The following is a 17548-nucleotide window of genomic DNA, read 5'->3' on the forward strand; positions in this document are numbered from 1 at the left end:
TAGAGTCAGCTGCTTTAAATCATTCAACAGTCCAATTATGTAAATAAATGAAAACAGCTGAAAACAACAACAACAATGCACCTCTGTTTATTTAAAAAAATTAAAAAAACGAGCCGTGGGGGAAGAAACTGTTTAGGAAATCAGTCCTACGAACAATCCGACACTACTCATGAGCAATTAGATAAGATAATAAGGACTACTCAGAATTCAAGAGCAAATTATAGTTATAAAATGTAAAAATAATAATATTGAAACGTCAATGAATTTTCAAAATTACTTGTTATTATTTATTTATTGACTGTTCAATTAAAATTAAAGTCGATGTTTCATTAGTGTGGCCTGCAATATGATCTATTCATCTCATTTTGACTAAAAACCAAAAATTCATTCAGAACCCCTCCTCTAATATAGATTTAAACAATAACAAGACATGTAGGTATGTTGAGTTAAAATTGGGCGTGTCTCAATCAAAACAACTCAGATTATTTGAGCCATAACATATATTTATAATTCAGTAATTATTTAGGGAATTTAATTAAAGAATTTAAAAGACAGTTTTTGAAGTGCAAAATTATAAATAGGTATAAAAGCACCATTTTTCAACATAAATGAACTGTGGAAGTATATTAGATAATAATACATTATTTTTTTGTAATCAAGAAACGAGATTTGAGTAGTATAAATGAAGAAAGAAATGAAAAAATATGTGGGTAATACAGATCTTTAGATCTAAAATACTCATAAGGTGAGACAAATTAAAGCAATATTGTTAGTAAACTGCTACCAGATAAACTTATATTCTATTATACTTAATTTTATAAAATTCCCCATCTCAATTGAACTCGATAATTTTTGATGGAAAAAGATGAAAATTTATTTTTGTAGATATTTTACAGATTTTCAAATCAAAACGCGGCCATGAAGGACCTTTTTCCCGGAAAACTGAAGATTATTTTCCTGTGTCAATGAATTAAATTCAAAAATAAAAAATATCCTGCGATAACAAATAATAAACTTTTGTCATTTTGGTAGAGTCTAAAATGCATATATTGATAATTCAGTTATTATTTAGGGACTTCTTACCTAAAATATGAAAATGCAGAAGAAGTAAAAAAGCCTTCAAATAAAGAGGGATGAAAGAAGAAGTTAGCATCATGTCTTTCCTCCAGAGTCTAACACTACGGGTCCATAAAAATGGCTACAATATTATTATTATTATCAATATTGTAACATAAAGTAATGGCGATAGGACAATAACAATAATTTCTATTGTGCTCGTGTACAGCACTCCATACTACTCGTTCAAGAGTCAATGTTGTTCGCCTCCTTTACTGCTCCTTTTATTCATTTCTGGCTCCATCACCATTGAAAATTGAATAGTAATGTTCATGTTGGGATGAAGCTTTATTTTATTTTTTATGAGGGGCAACACCTGGCAATCCCTGTTTGAGTCTTCTTCTGAAAGGGATTTATTGCTCCTTCCCCGTTGTTGTCCTCTCTTTCTCTATCCTCTTGATGTTCTTGAACTCTCTGTAATGAAAAAATAACTCTTAATTATTCATTATTTCTACATACAACAGAAGATACATAAACATAGCCTAAAATTAGTAGGACTACCATTAATAAGGATAGACTGCTGTACACAATAATAACAATAACTTCATCCATAAATACGTACAGAGTACATCATTCCATCTGTAAAACTAATTGAATTAATCATATTATCTAATTTCCTTCTCATTCTAACAGTATTTTTATAATAGACAGGGTGGGGGTTTTAATTCGGAAAATTTAAGGAAACCGTATAGTACTTCCCAAAATTAACTCACAATTTTTTTTTCTTACAAGACGGGGCTCATAGAGAAGTACATCACATAACCTAACCACCCCAACTTCAAGCACAGACTCCAACCTGGTACAGACATTGATGAGGAACTCTGTGTTCGGCTCTGCCTCGAAAATGGAAGCCTGTAAGGACTCAAGGGTATTATGTGCGCGTTTCTTTGACTCTCTCTCTCCAAGAAACATAATAGTCAAAGGGGTTTATATCCGAGTAGCTACAAGCCCACATTTCCTTTGCCCAAAAAATTCAAGAAGTCTGTATTGCTCTCAGAATGATCATGAGTTTTCCTTGCAGGGTTTCTGACTCATCAGACTCCTTGAAAGCCTTGACAAAATCATAAACGATTCATTTTGGCAGTTTCGCGTAAACCAGTCTCAAATAAACATGGTACACATAGTATATTATAAAAAAGATGATGAACCATTCTCTGTAATGTAACTACAATATAGAAATAAGGTTGTGTAACGATGTAATTACATATTTTTAGGTCATTTGAGCGTCAGATATATTATATAAGAAAACCTGGCAATAGAAGGAAATATTTTTGATAGACAGTAATGTTTAAGTCCTTTTATTTCTTAGTCCCATTTTGACATGATCCCGTATTTCCCCATTTTCCTTCATATTAATCAAAAAAGACATGATCCCGTATTTCCCCATTTTCCTTCATATTAATCAAAAAAAGACTTAATTAAGTGTAAGGTATAATTAAACAACTTGGATGTTTAGGGCCCCCATATGGCTGACGTCACATAAAAACGCTCTATTATTGATGCCATACATTGTAATCTATAATTACAAAACTTTCAAAAATTTAGGAGCCCAGATTTTATTATCTGGAGGGGCTTGCTTTTCCACCCTTTGTACTACCCCTGGTACATACCTGGTGGAAACTTGAAACTTTCATACTTGTATTATATAGACATGCAAGGTTCTGTGTAGGGAAATTAGAGCGTATGTAATTATATGGGTAGCCTTGTATTTCAAGCACCTGCTGCTTTTTAATTTTTTTAAATCGACTCTTCTTCGTACGGGCCATCGTCCAACAAAAGTGGCTAGGCTGGCGGGAATGACTCGTAAGAAAATGTTAAGAAGATGTCAGGCCACAAATAGAGGCTATAGAGAGGAAGGAGAGCTCGGGAAAATCACATCATTAATGCAAATGCTCTTAAGGATCTTGTTCACGGAGGGCTGCAGAGTCATGACGCCCACATAAATCGACGTTTTCAAAACTAACCTGCTCCTCTGAGTCCAGGCAAATTTCCCCAACTGGAACATCGTCTTTCAGCAAGATGGGGGCCCCCACTCACACTGCGAAAATTACTAGAGCTTTTTATCTAACAATATCGCTATCTGGAACAAAAGAATGTGGCCACCATACCGTCCAGATGTCCAACCCTTCAACTTTTATTTCTGGTAGCCTTCGTCGAAGAGGAGTGGGCTGCCATGTACCCAACCTTCACTCAGAATAATTACAACTCTTTTAGCCAGAGGCTTGTCTCCATCTGTGAGGTCAATGACGACCAAATATAATATATCAATTTGACATTGGCAAAAATCGGAAAAAGTATATATGTATAAAATTTTTGTTCAACGTATAATTAAAGAATGGTAAGGTATTTTCTTTTTTCGGTCTAAGGGCGTAAATTTCAAGCTTCCACCCGTTACTATTTTATAAAGTAAAATGTAGATGAACAATCTCCTTATTAGTTATTACTCTTCTTATTGCTAATGACAGATGATACTTCTTTATACAGACATATAATATGTCCATATGCATGTCTATTCTTTTTCATGGTGACATGTCAGATTGAACTCTATAAAAAAGCATGAAGGAACACATCATGACTTTGAATCATGTGTGATCCTCATCACCCTCGAACATCTATGGATGTACTAGTATGTAATTAAATTCAATGCGTCAAAAATTGATTTGACTTATCTCTGTATGTGTGTATGTATGGAGGGAGGTTGAATGTTGGTTATAACAACATATTATGCAGACTACATAATCTTATTATTAATATTCTGAATGGGGTCTATTAATGTATGTGTGGATGTATATAATATGAACATCTACGTATGTATTAGATACACTCTGTATAGCATGTAAAAAATACAGATCCGAGAGGTGACGAATAATTTTTTACTACCTCACTTATGGGGTTCTGAAAAGCATGCAGGCTAAAGATAATAGGGACACACATTTTCCAGTATTAGAGTCGGTTTGTATCTTAAGCGTAAATGTTGAAGTAAATTTTTTCCAAAAAATTTAATATTTGAAACTATTTTCCAAAAGATTAAATTTTTTTTGTCAACAGGTTTGGATTTTGGATTTTTTTTCAAAAATTTAATATTCGAACTTATTTTTCAAAAATTTTAATATTTGAAACTTTTTTCCAAAAGATTAAATTTTTTGTCAACAGCTTTGAATTTTGATTTTTTTTTTTCCAAAATATTTAATTTTTGAAATATTTGTGCAACAAATGTAATTTTATGTAAACATCTGTGGTTTGTTGAATTTTTTTTTCAAAAAAATTTAATTTTATGTTAGCAGCTGTTGATTTTGGACTATTTTTCCAAAAATTAATTTTATGTTAGCAGCTGTTGATTTTGGACTATTTTTTCAAAAAATCGTATATTCGATTTTTTTTTTCAAATAATGGAGTGTATGAAATTTAATTTTTTATTTTTTTTTCCAAAAGTTTTTAATTTTTTCTTTTTTTAAATTCCAAAAGCCAAGTCAAAAATAGTTGTTAGTCAATTATTCCAAGTATGGAATTATTATTTCATAACAGGCCTTCTTTTCAGATGGACAGTCAAACTCAATAGAGTTTTAAACAATCATTTTGACTGAAAACAATATAAATTGTGAAAAATCCAAACTCAAAGTAAAGTTTATATCACAAGAAAATGATGTCACATGAGATGAGATCCTGTCAAGTTTTGATTGGATAGAGAGCGTTCTATGGGTTTTTCTTGTGCATGAAACAGGCATTAAAGCTTATAATTGAATACAGCTCAATAAAAACTCATTTTTATCCAAAAAATGAATTGTTAAAAGCCAACTGATTAGCAGAAAAGAAGAAAACACATCCACAGCTGACAACAAAATACAGTGTACATTTTTCTGTTAGTGAGGTAACGCCGTGAGGAATAAACACGTGATACAACTATTTATGTAAATTGGGTTACAAACACTAATCAAGATATGTTCGATATATATCATATCAAATTGTTATACCTAGATTAACTATGAAGTAATATTATAACCTTTTTAAGATCTGGAAAATACTCCTGATCTTTTTTATCATCCGTAAAAGTTCAAATATCTCAAGCAGTTTGGTTTTGGATCTTCTTTGATAATACAAATTTACTTATACCGTGCACGGGTACTTCGAATCCGGCTCCCAGATCCGTCTTATCTCTAATGCAGGGTCTTCCAATAATAACTAACTTACAAAGGAATGAGTTCTATAGAAGATAAGAGGACTTTCGTATGGAATATTAATTATGGATGTAATATGTAAAAGGAGGGGGGGGGGTGGAAAACAAAAAAACAACCCCAAATATCAATTTATCTTTTGTCATATCTTGGACAACACGAGGGACGGGGTGAGGGAGATGACAAGACGACAATATGATGAAATGAAATGGTATCAAACATAGTAGATCAAAACTTTCAAGGTATCTATATTTTGAAGTCATGTACAAATCAATGAGTCACTTCATCGATGATACGATGCTGAGGAATGCTCTATAATAAAAAAATACTTTTAATCATGATAATCTATTACAAACCTTGATGTGACTTGAAATTAAACAAGAACTCTGAATATGTACATTGGATGGACGTGTAATGTACATTTATCTACAAATTTAGTGCGTCAACATAAGAATAATTTTGAACGAAAATAAAGAGAAGAAGGAATATTAAATTTATTTTTTACATCATATCTGCATACAGAGCAAAGTGTCGAGTTCTAAGCTTTGTATTCAAATTTCTTGGACGATTTGAAATACCAAAGAATGTTACTTTAAACACTTTATATGATATATGACAAACTTAATTTGTCCCAGATATGTCATTATAAATAAAATCTGTTTAAGTTCCAATTGTGGCGTTTCCAAAGGATTGATAAAATATTTTTTTTGATAGAAATTCATGATAATTTGTTGAATAATACAAATTTTGAGAAGAAGTTGACCTTTGTGTAGACATATTATTCATATACAAAAAGGAAGTGGCCTTTGACGGAGTTGTATGTTAGAGGCTTGATTGGATTCATTCCATTTCGGGACGGGATAATGATAAACCAACAAGATAATAACTACTCCAAAAGAAAAAGGGTAATTACTTATTAGGTTAGTACAAGGAAATGAGTAATAAGGCCTTACGTTCTTCTATTGTCTTAGGTAAAAATAATTAGTTAGGTAGACACAGATCAACATCTCTCAAAGAAAAAAAAACCAAAAAATAATTTCTATAATAATAAGACAACTTCAAGGCTTATTATATATTTTTTCCTCATTTGGCGAAAGAATGTTCAATGCCTCAATACTTATAAGGATATAATAATATCTTTGTATCCTCAAAACTAACAAGGCAGAAAGGGATTATGAGTTATGAAACCATGGGATTAGAATTCAAATACAAACTTTGAACAGATTTTTTTTAAATAAATAAAAAATTTATAGGTGAGAATCTGATACATATATTGTAGATACTTGAAGGCTTTGTAACTAGCATTTGTAGCGAAGGAAAACACTTCAAAGTTCGACTAGGATATATGTGTGATATATTGTAAAATGTATAGACACTTTTGAGTCAGATATTGTATTATATATGCTACAATACATCTGCCTATGTTCTTTCAAGCACGATTGAATAGAGCATAAATGAGAACCGAAAAAATGTATGCCAACTGCCATATAATGGACTATGTAAATTGTCCCCCTTTTTTGCATGTCTTCTAATACAAGAGTTGAATTTGAGTTACCATTTTGGAGGTCTGCTGAGCTCCAGTTCTTTGTTAGGACGACGAGTATACCCAATTTCAAGTTTGAGTATTGCATAATTTCCATAGACAGGAGTAATTGTCGTACGAATTCAATTCAGTCTTGGACGAAGCACGTAAGTAAATATGCAATTTTTGTAATGAAAAAACTAAGTTTAGAAATTAGAAAAAGAAAAACGGTTGTTGGATGTGTTCTATCCTTTTTTATGTTCATTATTTAGTAGGCTGTCGTGGTGTACCTTCATTTCTTCCTTTTAAAAAAGTATTTTCCTCTATTTTGGGTGTAAATTGTTTTAAAAGTGAATAATGAAATTATAGTGTTGTAAAATCCGTATATAATAAAAATACGCTTATATTCAACAATCTCTCAGATATTAATTTTTTACTACTTCACATAGAAGAAACACAAAGTAAAAAAATCTGCATAGAGTCAACTTTTTTTTTTTCCTTTTTTGTTACTAACTTTTAGGAATTCATGAGAATGAAGAATTAGAGGGGAGATTTTTCCTCTTTATTGGTACAAATCGTAAGCTGGTCGCAATGTTTGTTCCGTATGTTTCCATTTAAATCCATTTCACATTGTTTTTCAATCAATTCGGTGACATATCTTGAGTGAAATAGGACGGGTCTTGGACTTGGATACAAAGTTTCCGGGTATAGTATATGTATATTTGAATTATCCAAAAAGATCTGAGGGATTTCTCGGATCTTATAAAGGTTACAATATTTCTTAATACTGAATCATAGTTAAAAAAGAGGTATTATCTATATTTAACTTATCATTTCTATTTATTTTGCTTAGTGCTTGAAGCAATATTTAGCCAATGTTATTATAACAATAACTAAAGATTAAGTTTTAATATAAATAAAATTGGGTTATTCATTGTTTTGGTACGAGTTATAAAAAAATGGAAGCCTTAATCTGGATATTATTTTATTTAGATACTAACTTTGGGTAATATGCTTATACAATTTGACACGAGACTCTGGCTAACTTTGCTTTTGGATCCGGGTTCAAAAGTTGGGATACCCAAAATTTACTCGAATATTATATTTTAAAGCTTAAAAACGACTTGGAGCCGAAAAATGTGGATCCGTTCTATCTTTAATATGAAGGTATTACTGCAATATGTAATCAACTCTTATATTAATAAGAAAGGAACACATTTGTAGATAGTTTTTTACAATATCTTTGACTAATATAATAAATTTGACTAATAATAACTTGAATGTTTCGAGTTTTGATTATAGTTTGAGTTCAACTAAAGTCCAATCTTGATAAAAGTATTACGGAGGAGTTCAAGCAATTTGCAGAAAATGGTCAGTTTGAAAAAAGTCTAGATTTTTTTTCGAGTTCGAAGACTAAGCAAATCTAACACTACTTTTTTTAATATTATTATACTTAAAAGACAGTTCACTATATCATAATGCATGTATTGTGTCATCTTTGTTTCTACACTTTCCTTTGAAAATCCTTGCAATCTATTTGATTGAGATTAGAACCTTTTTCTCTAGGGAATGAATGAGATTATTTCAAAGTTTTGTTGGGTGGCTACAGCTAAGAAGAACACATCAGCCTCACTTGCTCACAGTAGCTCTTTCAGGGCTTCAAAATTACAGTTCATAATAAATAATATAATGTATGTATTCAAAATATATATAAATTTAGATAAAAATCAAGTATTATATTGGCAATAAAATACTTGAAGCATGCAAAGTGTACCTATATATATGCTTATAAATGTATTGGATTAAACTTTTTACTCTTTTAAAATAGGTTTACACACACATATATATATATATATATATAGGTAAACTGCTCAAAAAAATAAATATCCTTCAATCTAATCAAATTGTGAAATATTCCGCTAAAATAGAGAATAAATCCCTTTTCTTCAATCTTATTTAAAATCAATTTACGAAACAGGTCATGTGACATTATTGACTCAAAAAAACAATTGGTATACTGATTAATCAATATATATATTAGTGTTGGACCCGTCTAAAAAACTGAAAAGACTTCAGTCCTGATCAAATTTTTCTATCCTAGGACCAGGACCTTATCGATCTTTTATGGTAACTACTATTCATAAAATGACGTAGTTACTTACTCTTTCAATTCAGCGATTCATCATAAATTCTTTCAAGAGACAAAATAGCGGATGTTGTAAAGTATGATGTGTGGGGCTAGAGCTTATTATTATACGTTCTAGCTATCATTAATTATTTTCTTCGTTTTTATATTATTCAATCTTAGCTAGAGTGAAGAATAACTACAAAGATATCTAGGACTGAAGGACTGAGATATTGCCCTTAGGACTGTTGAATGGTTAAAAAGATCGAACCGATAAAAATAAAGACTGAAAGGGGGTGGGAAGACTTATTCATCTTTCAGTCCAACACTAATGTATATTCATTCTAACAGAAAATAAAGAAAATTGGAAGTTGGTAAAACAACTGTTGAAAAAGAAAGGAATACCTTTGTGTTTGGCCTATAATGACAATAGGTCGAACCATATTGTACAACCTTACATCGCTAACATAAAAGTACCCAATAGATTTTTCTGTTAGCTGTTGATTCACACATCTCACTTGATAAGTTATAGCAATTTCTTAATTCATACTTTTTGATAAATAAACTAATTAATAAGTTGTTCTATACAAAATGCTCCGTTTCCAAAAGAACAGGAATACAATTTATTTAACTGATCCACTTTTCGTATATACATATTTGCTTTTTCATTATTTGTATAAAGAAATTTTGGGCTGTATCATATTGAAATATAAATTTATAACTACGCTTTTAATATAATATTAATATTACAAAGTTATATAGTAATACAGTATCAAATAAAATACTATGTAGAATTATGAATTATATACATCTATATATAATTCATTTTAAAAATTATGAATAAATATTAAGACTATATTAGTTATGAGAGTACTTAAGAGATAAATAGTCGTTGGTATGTTGACTTATTTGGCTAACTACTAATTGATTTGGGCCTTTTTTCTGATTCTTTTTGGAGGAAAGATTACGTGATACTAAAAGGAAACGACGTGATGGACTATGGAGTAGTTTAATAGATTTATCAGCGTCTTTTTATTAGAGCTACAAAATCAAATCTCTGGGGATTATAAAGTGACCCTTGAATCATATCACTCCTGAGGAACTCAGCCTCGATTTGTACTTTAAGTGGCATTACTTAAGATTGTTAAACAGACGGCATTCAAGAGTTACACCACCTAAATAGTGTAATATCTGGATGAGTTATGTTTCAGAGCCACTTAAATGCAAAGTTTATCTCGGCTCAATTTCAGGGGGCATCCTAGTTAAGGAACCCACCGATGAGCTAAAAATTTTGGATTTTTTTACTATTTATCAATAGGCTAATAGTGCCTACTAATAATTAAGTAAAAGTGAGTAAGTTTGTAGGGAACATATATTAATGGTTTTATTTTGACTATTTTAATACAAATTACTAAAATATAAGTATACTGTGCCACATTATAAAGTTCAACTGCCCAGGGTTATATTATTCATAAATACATAGTAACCATGTAATCTTAATATATAAAATAAAATGATAGTATGAATGTATGGTAATGCCCTAATTACATAATGTATTTCAAGACGAAGAAATCGAAACTTGTACAAGTTGCAATTAGTACACAGCACATATATATTTGTGAAAAAAATTGTGGGGGCTTCAAAAACCCAAAGGGTTTAGCGATAACACTGGCGGTAGGGAACCCACCTTAAGGAGACTCCCTCACGGTGCCTTTGATTCACATAAAGTGGAACTTTAGAGTAGATTCGTACTCAAAGTAAAAAAAATTGCATTTCGATTCGAACTCTAAATGAAGATTTATATTTGAGTTTCAAAAACGTCCATCATTTCAAACTATTATTAGTACTCAAACTACATTTATCTTCTATGAACGATTGAATATTAAAATTGATGATGACTGAACAAGAGTTAAAGGCTCGTACTCACGAATCGTAAAAGAAATGAAATGACTCACAACTCGAACAAACTTGACTCGTGAACATTATAAAACACGATATATTATATTATGAAACATTTCACATGTTAATAAGGTATTGCATTGTTTTACCATGGTTATAGTTTCATAATAAGCAATTCGGTAAGTGCTTGTTTATTTATTTAATTAAGTACTACTATTTGTAGACTTTAGAAGGGGGGAAACTGATTTTTGATTCTACGGTTAATGGGAAAGGGAATTAAAGTAAATAAAAATTTGTAAAATGATATTTTTTTTTTTTTTAATGGTTGAAGTATACATATTAATGAATATTATTATTCCATTATGATGGTGATATTCAATAGGTACAATGTGAAGGAGGAAAAAAGAAAGAAAGAGAGATAATGATAAAAAAATAATCTTAAATGATGAAGAAACCACTTGAAAAATGGAAAAATATATTCAAGAGTATTTACGAACATTATAATAGCATTTTATACAGCTATTATTATTAAAGTTATAAATGTTTTGAATAACACAAAATGTGTAGTTAGAGAGAAAAGACAGACAGAGTCACAGGGGAGAAGGGGAAAAAGTTTTGAAAAAACAAAATATTTAAAAGAAAACTGGGAAATATTTTATACATATTAATAATCAAAAGTGGTTCACCATCATTTTGAAAACATAATAATTAATCTCCTTTTCTTCTTTCAAATATACGTAATAAAAGCTAATTAATTAAACAAATTTTGAATGTAATTTATTTTGTAAATATCCTTACCAAAATGATTAAAAACGCTCCCCGAAACGACGTTGACACATTTAACGAATAATATAACGCTCAAAAAGGACAGAGGGATGTTACAAAATTGAGTTTCTAACTTCTTGACTAGATCACAAAAGATGGTTTTCTCGGTAAACGAGAACAACAATGAATAAAAGACTGTTGAAATGGTATGTATTACTACAAGAGCTATAGAGTTACTACACAAAATACAAGAGTATTCTTGCAGGGGTCTCCTTTTTTTGAGTCAAAGGAACTTGAAAAAGTATATAAAAGGGAAGACGAAGCAAGCGTGCGGATTTTTTTTCCTTCCAAATGATATGTATATAAGCGTCGAAATGCGCCTTTCCCCCTTTTTTTTCTAATGTTGTTTCCAACAAGTCCGAGGAATCCCTCTCAATAATATGTTTGATCCTTCTGATACTAAGGGTTAGGGGTGTAAAAATTGTTTAAATCTCCGTGAGTGTGAATAAAAAAAAAGTATACATTGACAAGTTTGTGAGACGACATATCTACTGATGAAAATCGTGTGTATTTTAAAAAAAGAAACCGAAAATCAACATGCCTTGCTGTCATAAGGTTTCATTGGATCAGCTACAAGTAGTTGTACCTAAGCAAGAGGGGGAGAAAGAAATAAACAAGGATTCGCAAGAATTACTCCAATTTCGATCCTCAATTATACCCAGAGTCCAACAAGGACTTACAACCGCAAAAGCTCCTCAATTTTAATCTCCATCTTTTATGAGAACCCACATGTATGTTTAATCAGGTTTGAATATCATTGAATGTAGTGGAAAAGGAAGTTCATTACTTAGGAGCTAAATGATAATGAACACAGCTGAGAAAAAGAAAATGTATTCCTCAGATTACCCATTCCAAGAAAACGGTCGAGCTCAAACATACGCCGGATTTTCATCACTAGTCATCAGATTGTATTACATCAGCTGCAAATAGCTATGATATGAAGGAAATAAACACAAAACCCACTCTGTATCAAGCAATGACAGGAGAGGATGTGGGAGAAGGAAAAAACAAAGACAATCGGAATAATTACACAGTTGTCAACCCCAAATTCTACTCGGAGTACAACAAGAACTTACAATTATAACTCCACAACAAATCTTGAGGGTTACTCTTCGTCTTTTGTAAGCACACACGAATGTTCAATCAGGTTTTGAGTATTATTGAATGCTGTAGGAAAGGAAGCTCATAAGTTAGGAGTTAAATAATCCTTACATCAACATAGGAAAATAAAATATATATTCTTCAGATTACCAATTCCAAAAAAAAAATAATGAGGTAAAAATACAATCGATTAGTAATCACTAGTTACCTACATGTACTTTTTTTTAACTGTATGGTCAAGAGGATTTCGACAATCCCTAGTAATGATGCTCAACAAAAAAAAACATTTTCAAAGATAAAAAAGGTATTTTTTGGTCAATGACGTATTCAGTGAATTTGAATAGGAATAATACGTATTGTTCCGTTGTAACCTACGAGGAGTAGAAAAGGTGGCATTTTTTTAAATGATTTTAGTCACCAAAGATACTTCACTTTGAATGAAATTCAATGATTTTACTTATGTATTTATAGGATGCTCTGAGGTTCGTAATCTCTGACGATTATTTTGCCATAATGAGAGCAAAATTTTATCTTTAAACAGGTTTTAGGAAATTTTGCCAAAAACCTTATTGTTAAAAGTCACTGTGCCGAATGCCATTTTACCGAACAGATTCTTTGCCAAAAAAAAATATATATAATGTATTTATTTAATGATGATTAATGCTGCAATAAAATGTCAAACACATCTTGTTTATAAATAAAGACTCAGATGCAATCTCGGGATAGAGAGGTGTCGATCAGGACTTGATTAGGTACACAGGAGCTCCAACACATTCCATCCAAATAATTGTTCCATTTACTTTGCCCATTGAATCTCATTCATTCATTGATTGACTCCCTTCCATTCTTTAAACTCTTTTCCTCTTTCTTACTTATTAGTTCGGCAGTTGTCATGCTTTTTGTTACAATGGTTTTAAAAGCGGTTCTAGCCAACTTTTGAAGAATCTTCATAATACACTTAATCAATCAACACTGAATCGTTGTAATTTGTGATAAATAGTTATACAATTTATCTTGAAAATATGAGTAACATGATTGGATATCATAAATATATGTTATTGCAGCATGTAACATCATCAAATATATTTATGATTTTTTTTCGCAAAAATACATTTGGCAAAGTGGCTTATACGTAATTTGGTTTTTGGCAAAGTGGTTATAAGCAATTTGGTTTTCGGGAAAGTGTTACGCACACCCTTAAGACAGTGTATGATTTAATACAATTTTTATGATTTTTTGTATATATAGAAAACACATTTCTCAAGAATTTTGAAGACGTTTTTCATAAAAATTATTGGGAATTTTTGATGACGTTTTTCCTTAAAAGGGTTTTCTGTATAATAATGATGACCTCATGAATCCCAGGATGGAAATAACAGTCTTTAAAGTTCATTCCCATATAGTAATCCTAAAATACATTTATTTATATAGACAAAATTATAGCTTCAAATAATATGACGTGTTGGTATGTTAAAAAAACATATAAAAAAAAAACCATGGTCACCATGACAATTTGAAGAATGTAATGACGTTGTATTAGATCATCTGGAAGCAGCTATTAGATTAAGAAAATAAATACGAACCCCACTCTATATCTATCAATGATATAGGCAGGAGTGACAACGTTATCGATCCTCATTTCACACAGCTATTCCAGGGATTTGAAAAGTCTACAAATATTTCCATTTGAATAAAATAATATTTTTATTCGTCAATTAGAATATCAAAAATGAGAACAAAATATCTAGATATAAATCAATAATAAATTTGTATACGTCCTAACCACAAATGGGATTTTATTTCTAGGGGAAAACAACTCTAAAAAAGGAGACAGTATCGTAATTAAATCAATTATGTGATTGTAATACATAGTTATTGGTTTTTAACAGATCATTATTCTATTGTCTATATAATGGGGTGGAGAAAAAGTAATTTCGTATTTTTCACTTTATATCAATGCCTTATAATTATCCGATTTATGCAAAGTATGCCCCGTTCTGTTTGATAACTTGTTGCCAACGAGAAAACCCTTTTCATGGAAGCCCTTGTCTCTATTGTCAAAAAAATTGTACAACAATTAGACATGCATACAGAATAGTCACTTTGTGTCAGGTCCGAACTGTTGGGTGGATGCATGGAACTTCTCATTAGAGCTCCCAAAGCTTATGTTGCGTCATCAAAAACGTGTGCAGCTTAGTGTTATCTTGATGAAACACGATCTCTCTCCTATTTAACGATGCTGGCCACTTCTGTTTGATCTCCACCTTCAAACGGTCAGTTGTTCACAGTACAGGGGACAATTGAGTAGAAAAATCGCTGGAAACACTGTTGTGCATCACGAACCTAAAGTGGTACCTTTCTATGCGTTTTTCCTTTCAGGAAGTAAAAATGTAACATATGTCGAATTTCTTCCTTCAATACCTCCATACTCGACGTCCGATAATTCAAGACTGAACAAGCCATGTGTAATAGTGTGTTTGTAGTATACACTCACACCTAAACTACACCATATCGAATGATCTGAGGTGGCCAATAAGAAACAAGATATACTTAGTTAAAAAAGAGGCAGGAATTACGAAATTTCTGTTTTCCAACCAATATATATATATATATGTAGAAGTTGCGATTTTGTACGAGCTATAACTTGTACAAACAGATGGTACAAGTTGCAATTTCTTCGTCTTAAAATGCCTTATTCAAATATAACATTGGTTGTTTGATGATATCTTTTGATTTTGATTAATTAATATCATTATTTTATTATTTATCTAGTAGTTTTTACACCATCAATACATTTACCATTTAAAAAAGGAGGTGTCAAAGTGTAGTAGAGCTAACTCCACTTCATAGGACCCAAAAAAGTGGCCTTTGAACCCCCAACTTTGAAATACAATCAGCCAGTTTTAAGTGGAGCAACGGGCTAATTCTTAGGTCGATTTTTGGTATTTGGAGTTTAGTTGCAAGTTGCAAGATTACTGAATGTTTTTTCATCAATGTTTTACGCCATGAATATGAAACTACACACAATTAGAAAATCCAGGAAGCTGTCTACAAAAGAAAAAAATAGCCATAAACGTCTGTTCTTGGAAGTACAGTGCCGCCCACCGAATTTTTTGGGTGAGGGGTTCAACTTTTTAAAATTTTGGAGTTAAATTTTCTAGGAAACACTGCACCTATTAGAATAAACTTTTTATATTAGGAAAAACAATTTTTTTTTCATACCCTAACTATATATATATGAAATTACTAAAAATTGATTAAACTATTACAAAGATCCGTTAAACTTTCCAGTAATCACCTTGATCATATTTCTCCAGCTGCAAAAGTCAAAAATCAGTAAAATCTTGCTGGATCGTATCTAGTCCGGCAATACTTATGGTATGGCAAGAGTTAAGTAGTTTGTAATGAAAAAACTACCTGTAAAATATAGAAAAGGAAAACAGTTGTTGCGTGTACTCTTTCTTCTTTTTTGTTCACTTTTTAATAGTTCGTCGTGATGTTAAATTCTCCTTCTAAAGAAACCATTCACGCTTATCTTTTATGTAAATTGTTTAAAATAAATATAACCATAATTACAATATTTTTACTACACTAATACTATTATAAATATAGGTTCTTCCGTTTTACATCCAGTAATTTTTTTTCTTCCCCCATAAAAAAATCTTATAAGAGGCAGCTGATATCAACAAGGGTTATAATTCAGTAATACCATATGGCTAATTTTTGTTCCTTATCGTTCTCTTTTCTTTTCTTGCTTAAGCCTTACTTATTAGTGCTGTAGTTTAATAATGACCTCGTAGTTTAAAAATTTATTTTTAATTGTGTTTATTGACCCTAGCTTGTTCTGCTCTAAGCATCTTGGCTCAGATGTGACTAAAGGGGAGGGAAGTAAGAGTTCCATTGCACTGTTTACAATTTGATGATTATAACTTTTTTAAATAATACACGAACAATTTGTTGTTACTATCTATTTGGTTATAATCTATATTCAACAAATTTTTTGCCTTTTGGAGTTATTCAAAAATGTATAGTTTAAAAAAAAGGTCATTTTGTTATTTTTTAGTTTGTCCAAAATTTTCAAACCACACTGGAAGAAAAATCTTAGCGATGTACAAATATAATAATTAATATATTAAACTAACAAACACATTATATACATGTATATCTTTCAAGTCCTAAATATATCTTAAAGTCTTTGAATTTTATCTAAATCAATAGCTGATTACTTTGAATTTTATTATTCCATTTGGAACTTAACTATTCTCATTTTGAATTCGACCACTCCATTTTGAACTGAAATGTTCCCATTTTTAATTTTGACTGTTCGCATTTTGAATTTGACTACTCCATTTTGAATTAGAAATGGAGTAGTTCGGCCATCCCATATTCCCTTCACTCATACACCATTACAATCTGAGCACTTTCTTTTACTTTTATTATTTTTTTCGTTGTTTGAGGCCCCTTGAAGAACTCTCAGACCCAAGTCTGAAAACCACTGATCTAAAGAACACTCAAAAATTGTATTATCTTCCTGTCAAGTTAGTCTAAATCAGTGATTACAAACCCCTGCCATGGGTCTTTAGATCCCAAATGGGTTGTTTATTCATTTGAGGTGAATGTGAATATTATCTAAAACACGTTAAAAACCTATTAAGACAGTTATATGAATTTCTACTATGATATCAAATTTAACAATTTCTTACGTCACGCCACACAACGTGTTGAACATGTTTTGTATTGTTTGGATTGCTCCTTCTATCGTTATTTGTCAAATTAGCCAATTTCTCA

General features: G+C 30.9%; 1 protein-coding gene across 1 annotated transcript in view; it reads right to left on the bottom strand.

The window, feature by feature from the left end:
• The window catches only part of LOC121118254 (roundabout homolog 1), an 88414-nt gene extending 76530 nt beyond the window's left edge, over positions 1-11884 (bottom strand). The window contains exons 1-2 of the mRNA XM_040712813.2: positions 11633-11884; positions 1084-1530 (exon numbers count right to left, since the gene is read on the bottom strand). Coding sequence (XP_040568747.1) covers positions 1084-1156 — 73 coding nt within the window. The 5' untranslated portion in view covers positions 1157-1530; positions 11633-11884. The remainder of the gene's footprint in view (positions 1-1083; positions 1531-11632) is intronic.
• Positions 11885-17548: the final 5664 nt, after the last annotated feature.

The sequence above is a fragment of the Lepeophtheirus salmonis genome, chromosome 5 (genome assembly GCF_016086655.4).
Source record: "Lepeophtheirus salmonis chromosome 5, UVic_Lsal_1.4, whole genome shotgun sequence".
In the NCBI taxonomy this organism is placed as follows: domain Eukaryota; kingdom Metazoa; phylum Arthropoda; class Copepoda; order Siphonostomatoida; family Caligidae; genus Lepeophtheirus; species Lepeophtheirus salmonis.